Source organism: Phlebotomus papatasi, chromosome 1 (assembly GCF_024763615.1).
Source record: "Phlebotomus papatasi isolate M1 chromosome 1, Ppap_2.1, whole genome shotgun sequence".
NCBI classification, from domain to species: Eukaryota; Metazoa; Arthropoda; class Insecta; order Diptera; family Psychodidae; genus Phlebotomus; species Phlebotomus papatasi.
Window position 1 is genome coordinate 24,914,661 of NC_077222.1, and position 21,133 is coordinate 24,935,793.

The 21,133-nt window shown below is 34.9% G+C and overlaps 2 protein-coding genes across 8 annotated transcripts in view; both read right to left on the minus strand.

Annotated features, from left to right (window-relative positions):
* Window positions 1-21,133, minus strand: part of LOC129798300 (polypyrimidine tract-binding protein 2) — a 712,220-nt gene that overhangs the window by 639,168 nt on the left and 51,919 nt on the right. The window lies entirely within an intron of this gene.
* LOC129799810 (carboxylic ester hydrolase-like) overlaps window positions 1-21,133 on the minus strand; it is a 70,726-nt gene that overhangs the window by 46,805 nt on the left and 2,788 nt on the right. The window contains exons 2-3 of the mRNA XM_055844037.1: window positions 10,804-11,756; window positions 10,386-10,483 (exon numbers count right to left, since the gene is read on the minus strand). Coding sequence (XP_055700012.1) covers window positions 10,386-10,483; window positions 10,804-11,756 — 1,051 coding nt within the window. The remainder of the gene's footprint in view (window positions 1-10,385; window positions 10,484-10,803; window positions 11,757-21,133) is intronic.

Consider the following 21,133-nt stretch of genomic DNA (forward strand, 5'->3'; position numbering starts at 1 on the left):
AAAATCATTTCCGTTAGATACACAATTTTATCAAATCACTCAAATTTTAATTTCTTTGCTACAAGTTTGATCCAAGGCAACAAAATATTTTTTTTAAATGATTTTTCCATATGAATTTATTAATGCTTTGGGTGTTTATTTAACAATCTTGTTATTACTGTAATACCTAAAGTGTTTTTTTTCTAAAACACAATGCAATAAAATTAAATCCTTTCTCGTGAGACGGAAGTAGATGATTACTTCTGTGGTCTTTTTGGTGTTTCATGAACATATATTCTTCAAAGACATTTATGGAGGAGTACCACTTTAAATTTCTGAGATATGTTCAGGTGAAAATTCTCAAGAAATGAATTGACTTGTTTGTTTAAACTCATATTATTATATTAATAACTATTCATTGCAGGACATTGGTGTCCAGAATCTAGGAATGATTTGCAAAGGTGAATTCAAGGAAAAATTCCCTAGAACAAACAATTTCCTTATCACTTAATTTTCCTGTGTTTTCCTCGATTTTCCTTATAAATCCTTGAATATATTTCAAACTTACGAATAAAGCTGTATGGGACAACTTGTGTCCTTCACGTGAATATTTTCTTGAAGAAAAAGCTAGGATCACTGAATATTATAGGATCGAGAAGGACACTGTTAACAATATGGTAAAATATGAACAAAAAAAAACGTCTTAAAATATGAATATGACCCTAAATTATTTGAAGCGCGTTTTCGGTCAAGGAAATAGATGTAAAAATATATTCACAGTGATGACCTTTGTACTCAACCTGTCTTATACCTGTCTTATATAAGAAATGATGCAGGTTGTATGAGAGAATAAAAGAGAAGATTGTACAGATATCATCATCGTGTTATATATTCCTAAATTATTTGATTAGAATTTCTTTGAACACCTTAACTTTTTAGTATTTATGATCTTCAGTGACTTTGCTCTTTTTTCGTAAAGAAAATAAGTAGTCCTGCGCAATCCTTTTCGTGGATTCGAATGGTATTCAGGTATTTATGAGGAAAATGAAGAAAATTATAGAAAAAGACATGGCAAATCGTCCCGGCTTTGCGGAGTGCTCGAACTCACGGAAAAGAGCTATCCGTGTATCATCTTTTCGCATGCTTTTTGGGTATATACCGCATTACTACCGATTAAATTAATTGATAAATTAAAAAATAAACAATTCAAAAATAAGACACTGCTTAAGAAAGTAGGTTTTAAAATATCTTAGCATGAGTAACAAGCATACGAACAAATTAAAAAGTAATATACGCGAAAAAAATCCTAATTTAAGCAAATCGATTGAAAATAGGCCGTCCAAAGTGATTATAAACATTCATATTTGAAAATTCGATATCGAAATGGTTTTTGAACACAGGTGTCCCATAAGTATAAGAAATTAAAAATTAAAATATAAGAAAGTGGTTGGTTCTAGGGCAGTCTTCTTTGAATTGTCTTCCACGAACCGTTTCTGTACACCAACATCCTATTAAGTACCATTATTGAGGTAACATGAACTTAATAAAAATAATTCTACCCATTTCTTGAGAATTTTCACATTAAAATATCTTAGAATTTTGACGTCCGAATCATATAACCATATTACATAAATGAGTACCTTCGTGAGATATGTTCAGGAGGCACCAAGAAACCCCAAAGTGTTCATCGATAATCATTTCAATTTTTCATCGTGGACAGTGTTATTTATAATTATAAATCATAGTATAAATTAAATATAAAACAATTTTAACAAATATTTTTTGTGCACTAAACCGCGAAATTTTCACATAAAATGCATTTATTTTTCCAATTCGCGACCTCCAGGAGCTCGCGAGATAAAATTCGCGGGATATTCATAATAACAGCAATTATTCCGCTTTTTGTGCACTACTACACATGCCATCCCGCTGAGAGCGCCACACTCTTTATCCGTGTCCACTCATACAGAGTGAAGACTCTGTGTATGATGTGTATTTCTATTTCGCAAAATCGGGAAAATTTTGGCGGGATAGCAATGTGACGGCGTCAGAATTGCATCACAGAAATCTTGATACATTGTTTAAGAAAGACGTGGCAAGGCTTTTGGGTGAAAGAGTCACACGAGGAATCTCTTAACGTAGCTAATTTGAGATTTACTATATTTTACGACATGAACGAGTGCCAAGTTATCTGTGATATGGGAAAATACAAACATGTAACAAATAATGTGGGAAATTTTATTGTCTCATGGCATCTCATGGTATGGCTCTCATTTGGCGTCACAATCATAAAATCCCGCGCAAAAGTACCCGAACCAGAAATCAGACACGCGTGTTTGCACATGAAGATGGGCCTGAAGAAAATAAAAAGGAGACAAATCTGTGTCGGTAGGTTATTTTTGACAAGACATTTTACAAGAAACGGAAGCGACGCGTATTGATCTCATGGTGATTACATATGCCCAACGTTGTGATGTGAATATGTGAGGAAGTTACTTTATTTTAATGGGAAGAATCATTTTCTTAAGGGGAATAAAAGGAGATACAAGGCTTGGTCACACAGTTACTCGTACTTAATCACAGCTTACGTAATCCTAGCAAATATTATTGTCATATCGTACGGATCTTAAATTTTAGTATGCTAAAAATGGACCTTAGGCCTTTCCATCTTTGTGCTGTGATGCTCCCTCAGATCCCTTTGGCCAGAGTTGTTGAACATTTAAGACGGATTTATATAATTTACCTATTGATTTTTCGACTCTTAGTTTATGTGCTCGCCACTAGTGGCGCAGAAGTGTAAATTTTCAATTTGAATATCGCGATAACCTGATCAACAACTTTAATTAAATTTTAGTATGTTGCAGAAAACCCTAATATCTTTCCAAAGATAAGTTAGAAATCCCAGCTACCACGATTCAATCAAGATTTATTACTCTATCTTTCCTTCTCACTCATTTTCACTCAAAAAAAGATGCCATAACCACAATTTAAAATATCTCGAAGAAGCAATTTATGGTGAATTTTCCTAGTGTATTGGCAAAAATGAAAAAAGACTTGGAATTCAATTTAATGTTAGCTATAACTTCTTTTTCATTTTCAATATTATCCAGTTTTTTTTGCCATCTCCTATACCCAAAGCCCGAGACTAAAGGGAAATTTTTGGTGCACGCTAGAGAATATTTGTGTGACGTGAACACTCAACTCCAGGTTTTTAATTCAATATAGATGTGGTATTTGCATAGCAAATTAAAGCGCGGCCCGCAGGCTTTTGCCCACCCTTTCTCCCGCACATTCCACCCCCGCAGCCTAGGGCATTCCGCAGTCTCTCTCATTCGTGTGTTCCCACTATGCTCCTAAAACGTATGTGCATATGTTGAAAATGTTTTAGGGGGGAGTGATGGGCTTTTTTCATGTGGTATGGGTTAGAAGTTTATATGAAAACAATGGCGGGAAACACAGTGTGATATTAGGCAATTCCACCAACCCCCGCACCCAGTGTGGCCATTGAAGCCCTTTCTCCGCATATCCCCCAAACTTTCTCCAAAATACACACACACATTTGGACACAATTCACCACGTTTTGGAACTTCAACGGACAATATAATGGGTGGTCACAGGAACAAAGGATCAGGTCACAACAGTACACATGTACGGGTTTCACCCTCACTTGCTCCACATCCACTCCCCATAGCAGACTCATATACATAGAGCAGCATACCGCCAATTGGCCATCCACGCGACCCTCTTTGGGGTCCAGAGTTGAAAAGTCTTGTAGACAAATGATTAATCCGTGAACTTAATTTACAAGCTCAACCAAGGAAGAATTCCCATAAGCCTTCGATTTGATTCTTCTGCGTGACAATGTCATATGACTATATCATGGGAATAAGAATACCAAATAATGGATTTCGAAAGCGTCGAGGGGTAACTCATTTCGTGGAACTCGAGCCAATCTGGGTGGGGAACCCATACATTTTTTTCAGGAAACCCGGGGAACCCATACATTTTTTTGGGAACCCGAGCCAATCTGATTGATTTATGAATTACCCCTTGGAATGCGTAAAGCACAATAATTGGTTAATTAAAATCAAATCAATACAGGTCATCCTGTGATTTCATTATGCATTTCGGGATTATACATCTCACAGGATTATCCAAACACAATTACAGCGGATCCCGGGATTAAGCATAATTTCTGGACAGAAGAAAACGGTATGGCATGATTTTAGCACGCAGAAAATTTAAATAAGGGCAATTTCTCTCAAATAAGTTTAGGAATGTCGTAATATATGCAAAACGTTTTAGAAGCCAATTTTTCTGTAATTTTTTGACACTAAATGTTCGTAAGAGATGATTTTCAGACTTAACGCCGAAAAATATTTGCAGATATTTAGGGTTTATCAAAAACTATTTCACAAATTAGCTTTTTATGGTACGGACAAATGTATAATTGTTTGTACACAATCCCGGAACTCCTTGTATACAAATTTTCCCACAATTGGGAGATAATTTGTGACATTATTTTCGAGTCATGCCTAAAGAGTACCGTAGATGCGGATGACTTCGGACTGCAGGGGTAATTTTGCACCCCTGCTTTTCATAAGCTTTTCTCTAAACAAACCTGTGCTCGTTAAAAGTCGTGTAATATCGGAAATTTTGTGTTGATAATTCTAATGGAAATTGCAGATAGCTGTGCTGCTAACACTAATCCCGCTTATTTATGGTGCCATGATGAATATTTTTGCGCCAAAAAGGCATAACAGAAATAAAAACTCATATAGAAAGAAATTATCTTCTTGATATCTTTGTCGGAAGATGGATAGCTGTTCACTACACACCCTTTTACTTGAATCTTGCAAAAATGCAAAGAAATTAAATACATATATCACTTCAAATGGAAGTTCTTAAATTGCGCACAATTCAACTGTAAAAGAGAGATAGAGACACAAATAATTCACATGACAAACGTCTGGTGGCGCTGCGGTTGCGAGAAATCTCTGAAATGCGACAAAATATATTCTTCTCTAATTTATGCTTATTAGAAAGTCGTGTAACTTCTTGTAATATGTACTTTTGCATTCCTTATTAACCAAAATAGTATTATACAAAAGGATGTTTCTCAAATCTATCCTGAATTTTGAGACAGCTCAAAAGAATCTCTTAAAATTTCATCCCAATGTTTTTGTTGTAATATCGACTAGTATTTACAATCTAGCCAAATAGCTGTATTTAACTAAATTATAAAAAGGATTTTCTTGTGAAAATGACTAAATTCTAAGGAATTAAGCAATTTTAAAATTAAAAGCCTCTCATTTTCTCTACGTGAATTTTCGCGGCACTTCGAAGAATCTCAACAGGCACCACTAAATTCACTTCGGCTTTTATTTTAGCTCAGGCCTGCTCTAAAAGATGTTCTAAAGACCATAAAGTGGTCTTCAGACCAGAAGTTCCCGAAGATTTTAAAATTCAAAAAAGGAACAAATTTTAATGATTTTTCAATACCTAATAAGATCGTTTGCTGTTAATGACGCAATTCTAAGTCAAAATTCTCCAAAAAAAAAAAACTTGAATGATAAGAAATTAGAGAAGTTAAGCCTTATGAATAAGTCTTAGGTCAGAAGCTCGTAAATGCGTACTTGGGACGGTCCAAAGAACCGTCCTTAAGTGCTAGAATTAAAAGAAAACTTACGAAAAGCAGAGATGATAAGTCTCCCCCGCAGTGCCACCTGTATCTACGGCATGCAAATTTGTATTTGACGCGGTAAATTTAAACAATTAGCACCGAAAATTGGCTAGAAAATGTGAATCTGAAATATTTTACATATTTTAGGGTATTTCTTTTCTAAAATTATTTGAAATTAAATCGAAAGAAATTCCTTAAAAGCCAGTATTTTTTTCTGGGTACATAATGGTGCTATTCAAATAAAAAATAAACATTTTTCTTTAGAAAGTTAGTGTTCTCATGTGGTTCTACATAATCGACTTTTCTCTGTGTTGGTTTGTCATGACTCTTTTATGCTTTTAGAACTGGGGAAAACTCTCAAGGCAGCAATCAATACAAAGAAAAGTCGGCAAAGCATAAGTACAGTACTTGAGAACACTGAAGTGCTTAAAAAATAATCTATAGGAGAGAGATTTACTCTTATCAACTTGAATTGGAATACAAACATAATTCCTATTTGTACGGTTTTTTACATCCCGAAAATATGCAGTATTTCGAAACCCCCTGCCCCTTGCCAGGTGTGCCAAATCTAGCCCATCCAAAGGTTTGAAGTAAATGAAGTTTTGATTTTTGAAAGTTTGTACATTTTCTGTTCAACTGATCAGAACGTAAGAGCGAAACGGTGAGGATTATCGATTTCGAATCACTGTTACCTTAAATCTCATTTTTTTGGTAAATCTCAAATAACTGTTTACTGCATTTTTAAATGTTGTATCATATATTCAAGGTAAGTGAAAATTCCGCTTTATTTATTTTAATTTTTCCAATATTTTGGTAATGAAATTTTTGTCATCAAAAGAACTGAATGATAAATTACATCAAATTAACACACGATAAGATGTAATCAATTTTATAAGCGAGCTAGAGCAAGACACAACCTTGAAGAACAGTATAAATAGTGGTTTTGGGTCACCGATAACCAAATGTCCTTAAAGCATTAATAGTGGGCGGAGCCTAAAAAGCCGTGTAATTTTAAAAGCGTTATCTTCTATTAATTTTACACTAGCCGTACTCACTATGGCGTTGTTATCTCGTAATCTCCGTAATCTGTTATCTTGTTATAATTTTTCATTTATAAAATACATTACGAGAACATAACGAGATAACGAGATAACGATATTACAAGATAACAGCGCCATAGTGAGTACGGCTACTATAAAATTATTTAACATCTTTAAAAAATCAAAGTAAAGACAAAAATGTTTATTAGAGCGAGAAATAGGCAAAATAGAGCGAAATTTGCTGCCACGCCCTCTCGGAAGCCACGCCCGTTTCTCAAAATTGTTTCTATGCTATGTTTCAACTTGTATCCGCCATCTCATTACATTTTTGAATATCCGAACGATTTGAAAATTATTTGTGCCATTCTGCTAATGTTGTAATAATTTCATTGCTCTAACTAATCTTATTAAGGGCAGGGCCTATTTTTGAAGACCACATAAGGATCTAAGGAGTTCGCTTAAGGTTAGATTAATAACGATTATTTGGTTTTGTTGTGTCTTTGGCGGTATCTTTGTGAAAAGTACAGATGAGTCGGATGAGTTCATCAAATTCGAAATTTTAGGTGGTGTAAATAGCTTTTCTTTCTTCCCAAATTCGAACTATATTGCCAAAATAAAAACAAAATTAATGTGAGACTAAACTCTACTTTAAAGACTAAACTCTACTTTACTTCAAGTATCGGTGTCGTCGTTCGAATTTCAGAGATGCAATATTCAAAATTCATTTAAGATTTCTCTTTACGAATACCAAAGCTGAAATCATTTTCCAACGAACTGAACTGTCTTCATTTCGAACGTAAATTATATTCTATGTTCAATACAGAGATGTGATTTATTTTAGAGGAGCTTTTTAATTTTCGAAATATTCGACATCGAATTTTCGAAATCGATTTTTTAATATAAATCGCCCTTGATGGTAGTTATATGAAGTTAGTGACTGACGCACTTCTCAAAGCCGCATTACTTCAACCTAGACCGATATTTGACACAAAAAAAATTATAAAATGAAATATTTTTATCTCTAATCTACTAAATTGACAACTCTGGTCTAAATATCTGCAATTTTCAATGCTTTTTTTCGGGCACACGTGCACATTTTCACCAATTCTATTCAAATGATCTATACGTAATTGTAAGAATAATTATTCCATCAGCATTTGGTTTGGATCACACGCACAATTTTGACTATAAATTAATACAAGTGCAAATGCTGTAGCCTCCCCAATATTCACTTGGGCGATTAATGTTTTTGTGGAGAGAGGATAGAATTTTGGAGTTCCCAAAATTGAAATGCAATTGAAAATTTTGTGCTTTAGGGATTTGTGGAAAAGTCCAGAGTCTATAATTCATGCAATAAATAGGAGTCCATATTACCACAACTGTGCTACCTGTCTTCGGAAAATTTTAATGGTAAATATTACCCACGGCATCAACAAATTTTGTACCATGGAAAACCTTTGGGGGAGATTTTCTGATTAAGCCTCACGCATTGTTTTGTGCAAACAGCGAAAACGCACCACAGAATAAATACTCCATGAATCTTTTGCATGAATTTTCTCATACACTCAGGTTTTTCTTTCAATTATTGAGGTTCTGTGTTGCTATTTTTTTTCTGTTTTACTTCCAAGCTTCAGCGCTGGTACTTACGCCTGGGAGGGAAAATCGGAAAAATGAGAGGTTCACGGTGGAGCGCAAAAGAGCAAGGACCAGAAAGAAAAAACCACCAAGGACCAGAAAGAACGAAAAAAAAAATTCTTATCGCAACAAGACGACACAACATTCAACAATCCTCAAATTCCAGGCACGTTTTAATCAATTTTAAATTACATTGTTCTACAAGAACAATATACTCTCTTTCTCTCAAGCGCACAAAAAAGGAACTTTCTCCAAGATATACCAAGAATACCCAGACGACCATGAAGTCTAAAACACTGTAAATATTTTATAAATCTACAAACAATATTTTAAACATTCTCTTCAGAAATTACCACCTTAAGTATATATTACATTGAGTGACTCAGGAAGATATAGAAAAAAAAAGGTTCTTGAATATATATACCACCCAAAATACGCTCCTGTTCCTGTGCCTAAAACATTGACATATACAAGTCAGTGTATCATCCCAAGGTAATATTTGCAAATCTTGCTAATTTGACTAAAACAACAAGCAAAGTTGCTCGTCCCATTTCTGTGAGAGAAACGCGCCACTTCTCAAGTTAATTCCAAATTATTAATTCATCATATTTCATCATGAGAGAGGTCCAAACTAAAATTTTCCATATAGACAGCAATCCACGTGGGGGATTTCAATTGAGTTTACGGCTTTGGACAAACACAATGGGTGAAATTGAAATGAATTTTCCATCCCATTCCACCTTTTATTTAAACTGGCAACAGGTCCAGATAACTTTTCACATTCGTGGCTGAACTTTCTCAATATAAATTCATAGAGTAGTTCTAAACCGACAAAAGTTAATGGTGATTTCCATTCCGGATCATGCAGTGGTCCTCACCCATTCCACAGTCGGCAATTTCAGAAGTGGGATCAAACTATACACCAAACACACAGAGTGGGAAACACACCAAAATCGCTGCCAATTTTACAATACATAATTTACATTTAAGTATGTAATTTTTTCCAAATTCAAGAACATAAAAACAGAATGGATAATAATTAGGTAGGGTGACGGCATTACTTATGGCCACCTTAAGGATATATTTGCTCACAGCTAGGGGAAGTTAGGGATGGTTCGCACGCTTTCTCAAACTCTATTTTCAAGATTTTTTTTTGACTTAACGTTAAAAGCGACTGTGCATTGCGCTACACCAAAACAATCTATGATCTTTCAGGTTTCTACGCATATCTTACTCACGCCCACAGAATCCTTGATTTTCCCTGGACAGGGAAAAGAAAAAAAGTATGACAATTTGTTCTAACCATGCCTCCGCAGGCAAGATTCGCACGATGGGTGGTATAGGTTCGTCATCGCATTTTTCCTCGGAATATATCTTATGCCAAATCAAAATTTATTTACTACTCGTTAGATTGAAGCCCTGTGAACCACTTCAAGTTATCACTGCACTAAAAAAAGTTCTATAAAACACTTTTTTTCTTATTTATCTGAAGTACCCTTTTCTCTTAAAAAACTTGCAAGTGAAATGTCAAAAAACGACTGAAATGTGAAAAATTCAAATACGGCAACCCTAACAATAAGTCAGCTGATTTTGCTTGAATCGCTAAAAGCATTACGAGGTTATGTTTATTTTTCACAAAACAGCGAATTTTGTTTTGTTTTCGTGAAAGTAGCAGTCTCTACATTTAAAATTGAATTGATAAATTAGTGAGTTACTCTTCAGGGTATTCCTGGAAAAAAACGCTTGGTGAGTATAGTATTGGGTCTTACTAATTGCAAATGCTTTCAACTCTTGTTTTTGGTATCTTTTAGTGTACTGGCAGTAAAATCTGACACATGACTTTAAGGGCTTCCGGAAGGATTTTGCCGGTGTGTGGATTCTTTCAAAAGGGTGAAAAGTCTTCCACACGGAACTGCTGGAATCGCATACAACAATATCTGAAAAGCGAACAGACATTCCCTGGAAATATTTCCTTTGAGCCAGCCATCACTAACAGAGAACCTTGGACATTCTCCAGGCTTCTTCAGCCACCCTCAAATCCCACTCACTCAACCACAGATGGAGTGCCCTCAACGGAGGGCACAGGGGAGAGTGGGACATAGTCCCTGCCCTCGTCGGAAGGTCCAGGGAAGGAAGGAAGAAAGAGCTGGGATATTATTGAAGAGAGTTGCATTTCTGCTGTTTGCATCGTCCATGTATGCTATCCACATGAGATGAATGGCTAAAGATCTTGTAATAGGCAAAGGAATTTGGTGTAGTTACCTTCTGAAGCCAGGCAGGAACTTTTTTTGTTAAGTTGAAGAAGTTAAGCAGAAATTAGGGAAGCTTTTTAAAATATGAATCAATAAGATAAAGATGTTGAGATAATATAAAGAGAACGATACACAAATTAAAGTAAGGATTATTTTATTTAGTGGTTATTTTTTTTGGGCGTCCCCGTTTCTTGGGCGGTATTTTTTCCTCAACCTGCATCTCTTCTTTGAGTCGTCTTTTGATCTGCGTGTCGATTTTCTTGGCTTCCCTGAGCCTTTTCTTGATCTCCCTTTCCCTCTTTTTTTCCTCTTTGAGGTGCTTTGCCTTCTCCAGCTCTTGCTTCCGTCTCATTTCTGGAGAACCAGTGACGATTGTCGACACCATCTTTCGAGTTTTTGTCGTCCTTTTAGCATTATTGATGGGTGTTTGTAGTGGCCTAATTAATTCTAAACCACCAAAACGGAGAGTAGAGGCAGGTGTGCAGTTCGATTGCGTGGAGAGATCAAGAGGATAGACGCTATTCGGATAAATCCTCTTGCGAAGTAGAAGTTGGCCAATTTGAGGTCGTGTCTTGGAAGTGAGATCGAGCGCCTCATTTAACGAATGCCCAGTTTCACAGTCTTTTTGAGTGGCAAATGGTGAGTGAGATGGCAACTCAAAAGTCATAGGATGTCTAATATCTTCCAGATTTTCCAGTGACTCTGTAGAATTGGGATCATTTGCCAACATGCAATATTCCTCATCATCATTCACATTCTTGGGAAACTCTGCTGAAGCATGTAAATTAGAAATATAAGATGCTACTGAGGTATGCAAATATGTATCTTCCAGTAAATTAGAAAAATCTGACACATTTGCCACTTCCTCGGATTCACTCTGCACCTTCATTGGAATCACAATGGTATCATCGGATGCGGTCTGCAACTTCACTTCAGAATGTCTCACGACATCTATTGAATTTTCAGAACTCTCTACCAAATCCAGTGATGGCTGGTGCAATGGCTCATACTTATCAATTGGTATTTGAGATCTGGTTCTTGAGTCCACGTGTGTCTCAGTAGCAACATCATTGTCCACTGATACAGCTCTCGGTAACTGCTGTGAGCCAGCAGATTCAGTGCATGGAAAGAGTCTAAATACCTTTTCTCTGTTCAATGGATAAATGCCTGCAGTCCGGAATCCAGATTTTATATTTGAAGAACTGAATCCCTTCATAAAGGGAATTGCTGAATGTTTAGCAATATTTTGGATAGTGATTGTGTTACCAGCTCTAACCCACTCATCAAACGATGCTGCACAGTATTGTTTAAAAGGTTGAAAAACCGTCAAGTCTAATGGCTGGGTTTTATGAGATGTGTGAGGCGGCAATGTAACCATATGTATACTGCGTTCTCTACAAAAGAGAATCGCTTCCAAAGATAAGTGAGATGAGTGGCTGTCGAGAACTAAGAGAATAGGACTCTCTTTTGAGGGTACTGCATGAACCGCGAGGTGCTCCAAGGTCTTCAGGAATGCAGCGGTGTCCATGTATCCTTTTGGATTAAAGAGAGGAAAAGATCCTTCCACGGAACCATCCATATAGTCTACATGGAATCGCTTGCGAGGGAATATATATATAGGTGGAATAAAACCTCCGGAAGCATTAACGATTCCAACAATGGTAACGCTTTCTCCTCGATCAGCGGAAACAATTTTTCCAACTTGTTTAGCATTCTTTGAACCCAACACCTTTTCCTTTGCTGCAAGAACGCATGAGAGGCCAGTCTCATCTAAATTGTAAATCCTGTCTGGCTCAAAATGATAGGTGTCCATCAATTCTTCCAAGTTTTGAAAATAAATAGATACATTTTCCGGATTAAAACTTGTGTGTCTTGCAATAGATGTGTTCTCCGGCTTCCGGCAGGACAGCTCTCTGAAAATGAATATTTCGAAATAGAAACAGGCTAATTTAACATCCCATCAGAAAATGAGAAGAGATGACATTTAAGTTCCTCATCCACATAATCAATTATCTTCCGGATACTACACTCGTAGATCATCCCCGATCAAACCAGCCCATTTACACAGTCAATAATTTCAGTTTCACTCGAGATGTTAAAGATTTCCAGACCTTGTGATTTTAAGAAATATACCTGTGTCTCTTTAAAAATCCCCGCGCCCAATCTTTGCCAGCTTTGGCCTCTCGCTCCCAGCTCGAAGGCAGAAGTCGTTGCAGATATATGGCGAACCTGTAAGCCAGTTCTCTCGTATGTGTCATAGTGAGACCATAGTTCAGTTGTGAGGAGGCTCGAAGATAAGCGCTGAGGAGTCCCTCATCAGCATCAGTGAGTACTTGTCTCGCTGCATATTTGTTGTATCGATCAGTGATCTTCAGGCCGTTTTCCCCTCCCTCTCCAAGAAGTTCCACTTTCTTAAAACGAGAGTACAAGGTAGACTTCGGTATTCCATATATAATGCCAGCTTTGTGTAGAGTCATCCTTTTGTTCTTGACATCTGTGAGAGCAGCTACCATACGGTTTTCATCAATCACTCTCCTCTTTCTTTTTTCTTGTTCCATTATCCTTTGAATCTTTTGCACTCTTGACCAAATCACAATATATACTCACATAAGAAATGGGTTATTAGTGAGGTTATGATTTTCCAGTTAGAGTTGCCTGATGGGCGTGCGAACCATAACATTTTAAGCGATTGAACCTAACCGATATGTAGCATTTGTGAATTATACAGTATTCTTAAAATAATTTCCCTCAGATGCAAAAAGTTTTTACGTAAGTATCAACCCACATTAACCCTTCATCCACTGATATAAGTGATTTCTTCTGAAAATGAATTCATTAATGAAAAATCACATGAAATGTGCATCATCAAAATTACCAATTTTGGGCCAATTTTGCATTTGTGATCGTAGAACCTAGGAGAGAAGGGCTAGGCTGCCTAATTTTGCAGTGAAGATAAGGTTTATGATTATCTATCTTATTCTCAAGAAATGAAAATTCATCTCTTTTTAAACAAAGAAAAAATCCGCATTGTTTGAATGTTCGCGCGTGCGAAGCATCCCTAACTTCCCCTACTTTTCTTTTTGTCCAATTACAACAACATTTTAACTGTAATTTCTTTAATGCGGTTTCTTTCGATATATCCAAGTGAATTTAGTAGAAAATTCCCTTAATCCCTAGAAAAAGTAAGATATTTTCAACAATGTAAAATTCACAACTTGTGGCCTTTTTCACGAACTTATGGCCACTTTGTGGAATGACTTATGGCCGTAATTTTTAATGATACAAAACGAGCTTAGTAATAAAATAATGAAATAAGTAATAAATTGGAAACAATAAATAAAATAAATAATACATTTTATTAAGAAAGAAAAAAATGATTTCAGGTGGTTTCATACGTTTTATTGATTTTCTTTCACAGTTTTAGAAAACTGTAAAACCATTGTTTTGATGGTTTTGCGTTCTTGAAACCATTTTTTGATATTGTACCACTGAGATTGATTTGTGGTCCACAGCCCATCCTTCGTGATGACAAATCCACACTTAGCTGCGTGGAAGATCCACGTCACAATGTCCTCCTCCGTCTCCTTCCCAAAAAAAAACTGTAAAAACCTCCGTGACCTCCGTAATTCTTCTGGAGATTTTCCGGAGACTGTTGCGGAGAGTTGTGCGAGGAATGTTATAGCTCTGGGATGCTTTGCTCGTGGTCATTCCATTTCTAATGGCCTTCGATGCCTCTCGCAGCCCCTCTGTAGAATATTTAAGCTGGTTTTTCGGCTTCTTTGGTTTCTTAGCTGATGCCATATTTCTAAGAGAGCGAAAATAAGAAAAGTAAGGTTATCTACAGCTAAATACAATTTCACGAAATAAATCTACATTTTTAAATAGTTTTGATCTATGATCATACACAATTCTCATTTATAAACAATTTCATATTTGTATTTTAACACTTACCATCAAAATTTGAGAGATTTTTGCCAGAAAAAGCTCCATCAATTAACCAAAATAACAATTGTGACAACTATCCAAATCAATAATAATGCATTTCTTGTGAGGGAGCCACGTGTCAAATATCGTGGCCACAAGTTCATAAACCCATAAAATTGGTTATAACTTATGGTCTTGTCTTTGTTTTATAATTATTGGTAAAAAAGTTATTAAAAATGAGTATCAGAAGAAAATATAATTACTAAAGAACTAATTCTTGCAAGATAGTTCTAAATGTTTTCGATGGATGATATAAAATTTGGTCATTAAAAGTTTGGAGATCGTTAGTAAATTTGTTAACGATTTTACATATTTTTAATCGTTGTCCGCATCTGTGAAGTATTTTGCATAAATCAATTTATATTCATCCGAAATATTAAAATAAGTCAGTGGTAAAGTTACATTTAATGATAAGGCATCAAATATTCCTAATTTTGTAGTTCTTCGAAATCATTTTATGAGAAAAAATTGAACATTTCTGCGAGGAGGCCACAAGTAAAGACTGGCCATAAGTAATGCCGCCACCCTAAATGCACCAGTTAAAAACAGTTTTTTTTTCTAAATGAAAGTGAAACATAGCTGCTAATAGGAAACGTTTGATATCAGATTTTTTTTGTAAATTCTTGATCCCTATAATAGTTTCCACAACTTCACAATTTCATTTCTCATCCTAGACTAGATAATTGCCAAGATCAAAATCAGGATCAAGGAAATTTCTAGATTTCGATAATCTGATATCTTCTTCTTCTTCTTCATTTTTACGTTTTTGGTTGTCGGACTCAATTAGGTCCATATAGCCATTTCGCTCACTCTTATTCACATACAAGTTCCAACTCTTCTTCTTTTTTCCCTATATGTTTGTTCCTCTCATCTCTCTCTCTCCCTACAATTATTTTCTTTTTGCTCCAGAACAAGTTTTTTTCCTTATCTTTTATCATACGCGCACATTGATATTATTCCGTTCAATTTGTAACTTTAAGGAACAGTAAAAAAAAGTAATAATTATTCACTGGACGTGCTTCAATCATGGATCGAACCGAGGGCCTCTGCGTCACAAAGCTAACACTTTGGCTCACTGAGCTACCGAAACCCCTTAATCTGATATCAAAAAATAAAGAACAATACGTCAAATCTGTCAAATATCTTATGGTGATTACATACCAACAGTAATTTTCGTCAAAAAATGTTTTTTTCGAGGAAATTACCTACAGTGGCAGTGTACTGTAGGTGGAAATGTCAAAATTCTATCATAAAACGTAATTTTTCACAGAATTTGAAAATATTTCACAATTTGTAAAGGCCTTAAAAAGCATTTTATTGAAATCGCTTCGAGTATGTAGAGGCCCAGAATCTTAAAATCCAAGACACAAACCTGTGGGTTTCAAGAATCCCAATATTGGAACCAACAGTTCAAGATATTAAAACGTCAAATTTCTTGTTTTCTTGAAATATATCCAAGGAGTTCTCAGATATGATTGAAACGCTTAGAACTTTCACAGTAGGGGGAGATGGGGCTACTTTGAGCTGTGGGGTTACATTGTTATACGCTTTTTTCGGATATTTCTTAAGGAAACAGAATTATACAGTAGAACCCCGCCATAGGCCATCGCTTTATCCACAATTTATCGACCGTTGATTTCAAAACACTGATTTTAAGTTAGGTTATGTTTTTTTAGTACGCGACATGCAATGTTGTCATAATTATTTTAATATTTTTGGTAAACTTTATTGAGTATTTATGATAATTGTGATCCATAAATGAAGAGAGCGAGGACAAGTACCACAATCGCAAAGAAAGTGGAAACCGTCGAGCAATTTCAATACTAAAAGTCGTTGTTAATTTTAAAAAATAACATGGACTATAGTGCGACCCAAGTGTCAAATCTGGAACCATATATGGCAGCAAGGCTCTACTGTACGATGATGTAATTTGGATAAACAAGAAAATTGTGCATCTAAATAAAATAATTGTAAGGATTAGCTTCTTTTGTAAATACAGTAGAGTCTCGCTATAGTCCATATTTGGTTTCAAATTTGACACTTGGGTCGCACTATAGTCCATGTAATTTTTTAAAATTATCAACGATTTTTAGTATTGAAATTGCTCGACGGCTTCCACTTTCTTTACGATTGTGGTACTTGTCTTTGCTCTCTTCATTGTGGATCAAAATTATCACAACTACTTAATAAAGTTTGCCAAAAATATTAAAATAATTATGAATTTCGCATACTAAAAAACATAACCTAACTTAAAATCAGTGTTTTGAAATCAACGGTCGATAAATTGTGGACTATAGAGCGATGGCCTATAGCGAGACTCTACTGTAGTCGAAAAAATCAGATATCAATGTAGCCCCACTGCTTAAAGTAGCCTAACCTCCTCCTATTAACAAATTTGAAAAGTTTGATGAAGAACTTTTGTGTATCAAAATAACCTGTCAGAGTGTGACTTCTCATTTTATATACGGTCTTATATGACTAAATTCAGATTTCCTATTTTTCGTGGCAAAATTTAAAAATTCTATAGAAAAAATGCCAAAAGTGACGTTTCGATAAGTGTGGAATGTCTTGAAATTTTGGTTCCTAGCTGAAACATTTTAAGTTCCACAGATGCATTGCGTCAGAATATGAAATTTCGATCTGTCTCAAGGGTCTCAAGGCATTCAATACAAGACTATGCATGGATCCGAGTGAGTCCGACAAACAGAAAGTAAAATTAAAGAAGGAGAAGACCTTAGTTAATTGAGGTTAATGTCTTCTTAATAGGATATTTTATTATTTATTCAGATTTTTTCTGTTACTAGGTAATTTGTATTATACCTATTGATTTTTTTTTTATTTGAACCTAATTTTTATCGTAAAGAGTAGGTGGAAGTGGGGCACCTTTGAAAGGGGGCTCCTTGGAAATTGCTACTTTTCACCTATTTTTAAGTAAATATGTGCCTTATCGAGATACAATTTAGCTGCACAAACAAATTGAGAAGCTAAATTACATTACGATATAGCACAGTTCCACTTAAACATAGGAGAAAAATCCCACATTCAAAGGTGCCCCACTTCCCCCTAGACTCCAGTCCCTAACATCTTCTCTTTTTCTGAATCTTAAAATTGAATTTATAATTTATGTTCTCAATCATAGAAATCATTTTGTTTTATTCCTGATACCAAAAATCTTTTATCTTGGTATACAATTTTTGGAATTTCGAAATAGGGTAGAGTCAGTACTTTTCGTCACCCTTAAGCATTTATGGCCTCCTTAGGTGTAAAATTTTTGCCAGACTAAAATGAATTATTGTATAACGATAATTTGAATTAACAATCTAAATATCTAGGATACTTTTCGAGAATTTTAGTGAATCTCATTGAAAAATTTGCATTTTTACCAATTGTTCTTGTTTCAGTACTTTTCGCCACTTATTTTAAAATGAATTTTAAATAATTAAGAGACGTGATAATCCATTAAAATAGTAGAATAGAGCATATTATGAGTGTAGAAGTACCATTTATTATTAAATTCCTTAAATTAGTTGTTTTATCTTAGGTGGCCAAAAAGTGCTTACATGGCGAAAATGGCTGACTCTAACCTAAATGTTTTTTTTTTCATGAGTTTATTCACTTCAAGTGCAACCGTCCGTCCGTTTAAATTTTCGTACTTCCAAGGAGTTTTTAGGTGAGTTTTGTCTGACTTGACCTGGATTCTCAACCTCAACCGGAGAGGCCTCAAATTGGAAACGGTATTTTTGAACATAAAGATGACATTCTAAACCACACGGAAATGTTCGATCTCATTTTACTATTTTAAAATAAAGTTTAATGAGAAATCTGGAGGATATGGTAATTTGAGGATACAATTCATCGAAAAAAAAACTTCTTTCTTGAATGTCATTAATACTCGTTTTATTCTGCTTAATAAGGAAAGTGTCTCGGATTATGAAGAAATACCGATTTGTACGAAATAAAGTTCTGTTCCCAACCTCATTCTGTTGATGGCTCCGATATTCGGGTGAATGGTACCGAAAATGACAGATAATCCATGCATGAACAGGGAAGTTTTCGAATATTTCGTATGTTTGACAGCTGTCACTCGAATAACCCCAGCAACGAAAGTTCCCTGTTTGAACATCGTTCAGCAAACGCGTTCGGAACAGGGTTCGGCCCAATGTAAATCCTTACGGGCTGGGAAAAAGCGAACGCGGTTGAAGCAATAGTTCTCTTTGATGGCCACCACTTTCTGAACATTTGGGAGGCCGCCACCGTCGCGACAGGTCGAACAGGGAACTCTTTCGTTGCTGGGACTCGAAAGCTCTGTATCTGTATAGTTATCAACCCATAATCCGTTATGCCAATTTAGGATAGTAAGCATTACAATTGCGTAAAACCTAATGTCTAACTAAAGATTCAATTGGGCCGCCATTTTGCTCCTTTGAGTATGACTTGCTTGTGCTAATACAGAATAGGGAGTAAAGTAATATAACAATCTCCTCTTTTTAAGCTTATTTCCATCCAATGAAATGTAGGTGAATATTAAATAATGCATTTTGCTAGAATATTGAAGTATCAGCATTATATTGTGTATTTTGGGTAAAATGGGGGTTTTTGGGTATAGTGTTTGGTGTTCGCACAAGTACAAAAGTATACAGTAAATGTTAAAGGCAGCTGAATGAAGTACAAATTGTTATGAATACAAAGCTCAAATTCATTGTGAATCGTTTCAATAATTAAACAGATTCGGATTCTGTCCATTTTCCATAATATGTGTGTACCACCCTCCAACCTATTATTTTGTATATTGGGGCACACTCAGCACCCCAATAGCGTGCATACACATAAAACAATGGACAACCACCCTTCATCTATTGTTCTCTTGTGCCATGGACACTGAGAACATTTGCACTGGAGACACAAAGGGGGGTTCTCCAATTCACAGTTCCTGCAGTCATAAGTAGGTATGTATTATACATACGCTGAACGCTATCGTGTGGCAGGGGGTTCCAGGAGGAAGCACTACACATAGCGGCAATGTGAATAGTTTTATTAGAACCATGTTGAATATGAGGGATGTTGTTTCAATTTTGCATATGTAACTATGTTACGCTGTGTTTCTTGCTGGAAACTCCGGCCACAGCTTACAATGAAATTTTTGTTTCTTATACAAAACTTTCCCTGTTAAGTCCATCTTCATTAATTTGTGAGTCGGAGTAAAATTAATTTCGACATGGTTTTGGTTTCGCAACAGAACCTTAAACTTAGATGGCGCCACTTACTCAACTTTTCTCTTGTTTATATTTAAGTGCTGAATTTTCCCCATTTTCCCTAAAAAATCTTTCATGTGCACACACTAAATATTCCCTTATTCATGTGACTTTCTACAGAGCTTTATTAATTTATTTAATGAGCTTGACGCATCGACATACGTAAAATGTCAAGCAAGACAATGTCCTCATACCTGAAGAGGTTTGTACTTTGTAGTTCGTTTCTTTATTGAATAATTATGGGGGTTGAACATAGAATCGAACTTGATTGCCTTCAGCTACAATATTCAACAAGTCTTTACATTCGTTTAAGGTGACTTACACATTTTAAATAAATTATTGTTCATATCAACCAAGTTCATTGTTCAGCTATGACGAGCTATTAGCCCCCTATGAATCCTTAATTAAAAAGAAACATCTTAATAATTTAAAGCAAATTTTTAAAATACATGTTTGTCCGTATGAACGTTCGAATTCTAATTGAAGAGAATTTGCCATTATTTCTCTGGAGTAATAAAGTTTTTATTATTATCTAACTTTATAGAAATTTTCAATAATTTAAACACAAAAAAAAAGAATTAACATATTTGATGAAATCTAAATAATAATAAATCCAACCAATCTGAATTCAAAATTAATAAACTAAACATGGTTAAAATTAAATTTGAAAGTAAAATTTTAAGGCAAGGCAATGTACGTAGAGCTTTCGCCAATCAATTTCATTAAATTAAGTAAAGAAAATATAACACGATTATATAAGAATATCTGGACTTCTAAACCAAAGTTAAGATTTTACTTTCTCAAATATTTTTTATCGAATAAGTAATTATAATAAAATTAGGAACATAAAAAAAGTAATCACATATAGAATTTTTGAAAAAGGTTTTAAAAGTGTAGTTAAATTAAAATTAATAAGAAATCAAATTTCTAATATTTAATATACAGAACTATCTACTTATTCAAGAATTTAATTAGTAATATTACAAGCAAAAATAAAAAAAAACACAAAAGACGCATTTAAATAAAAATGAAATGAAAAATATATTGAATTGAATTGAGATTGAAAAATTACGAATTTCTTTAAAAAAAAAATGAAGACCGAAAAAAAGAAATTTGGGATCGAAAAAAATTCTACTGATTGAACAACCCCTTTTCAAAAGCTACTTAATTTCACTATTTCATTTATTAAATTTAGATTTGATACTTAATAATTTAGTTAGAATTTTTCGAACTTTGTGTTGTTTTTCAGTCTGCTACAATCTACTGAAAAACCGTAGATGAAGATGACTGCTTACCCTCTTTGATTGA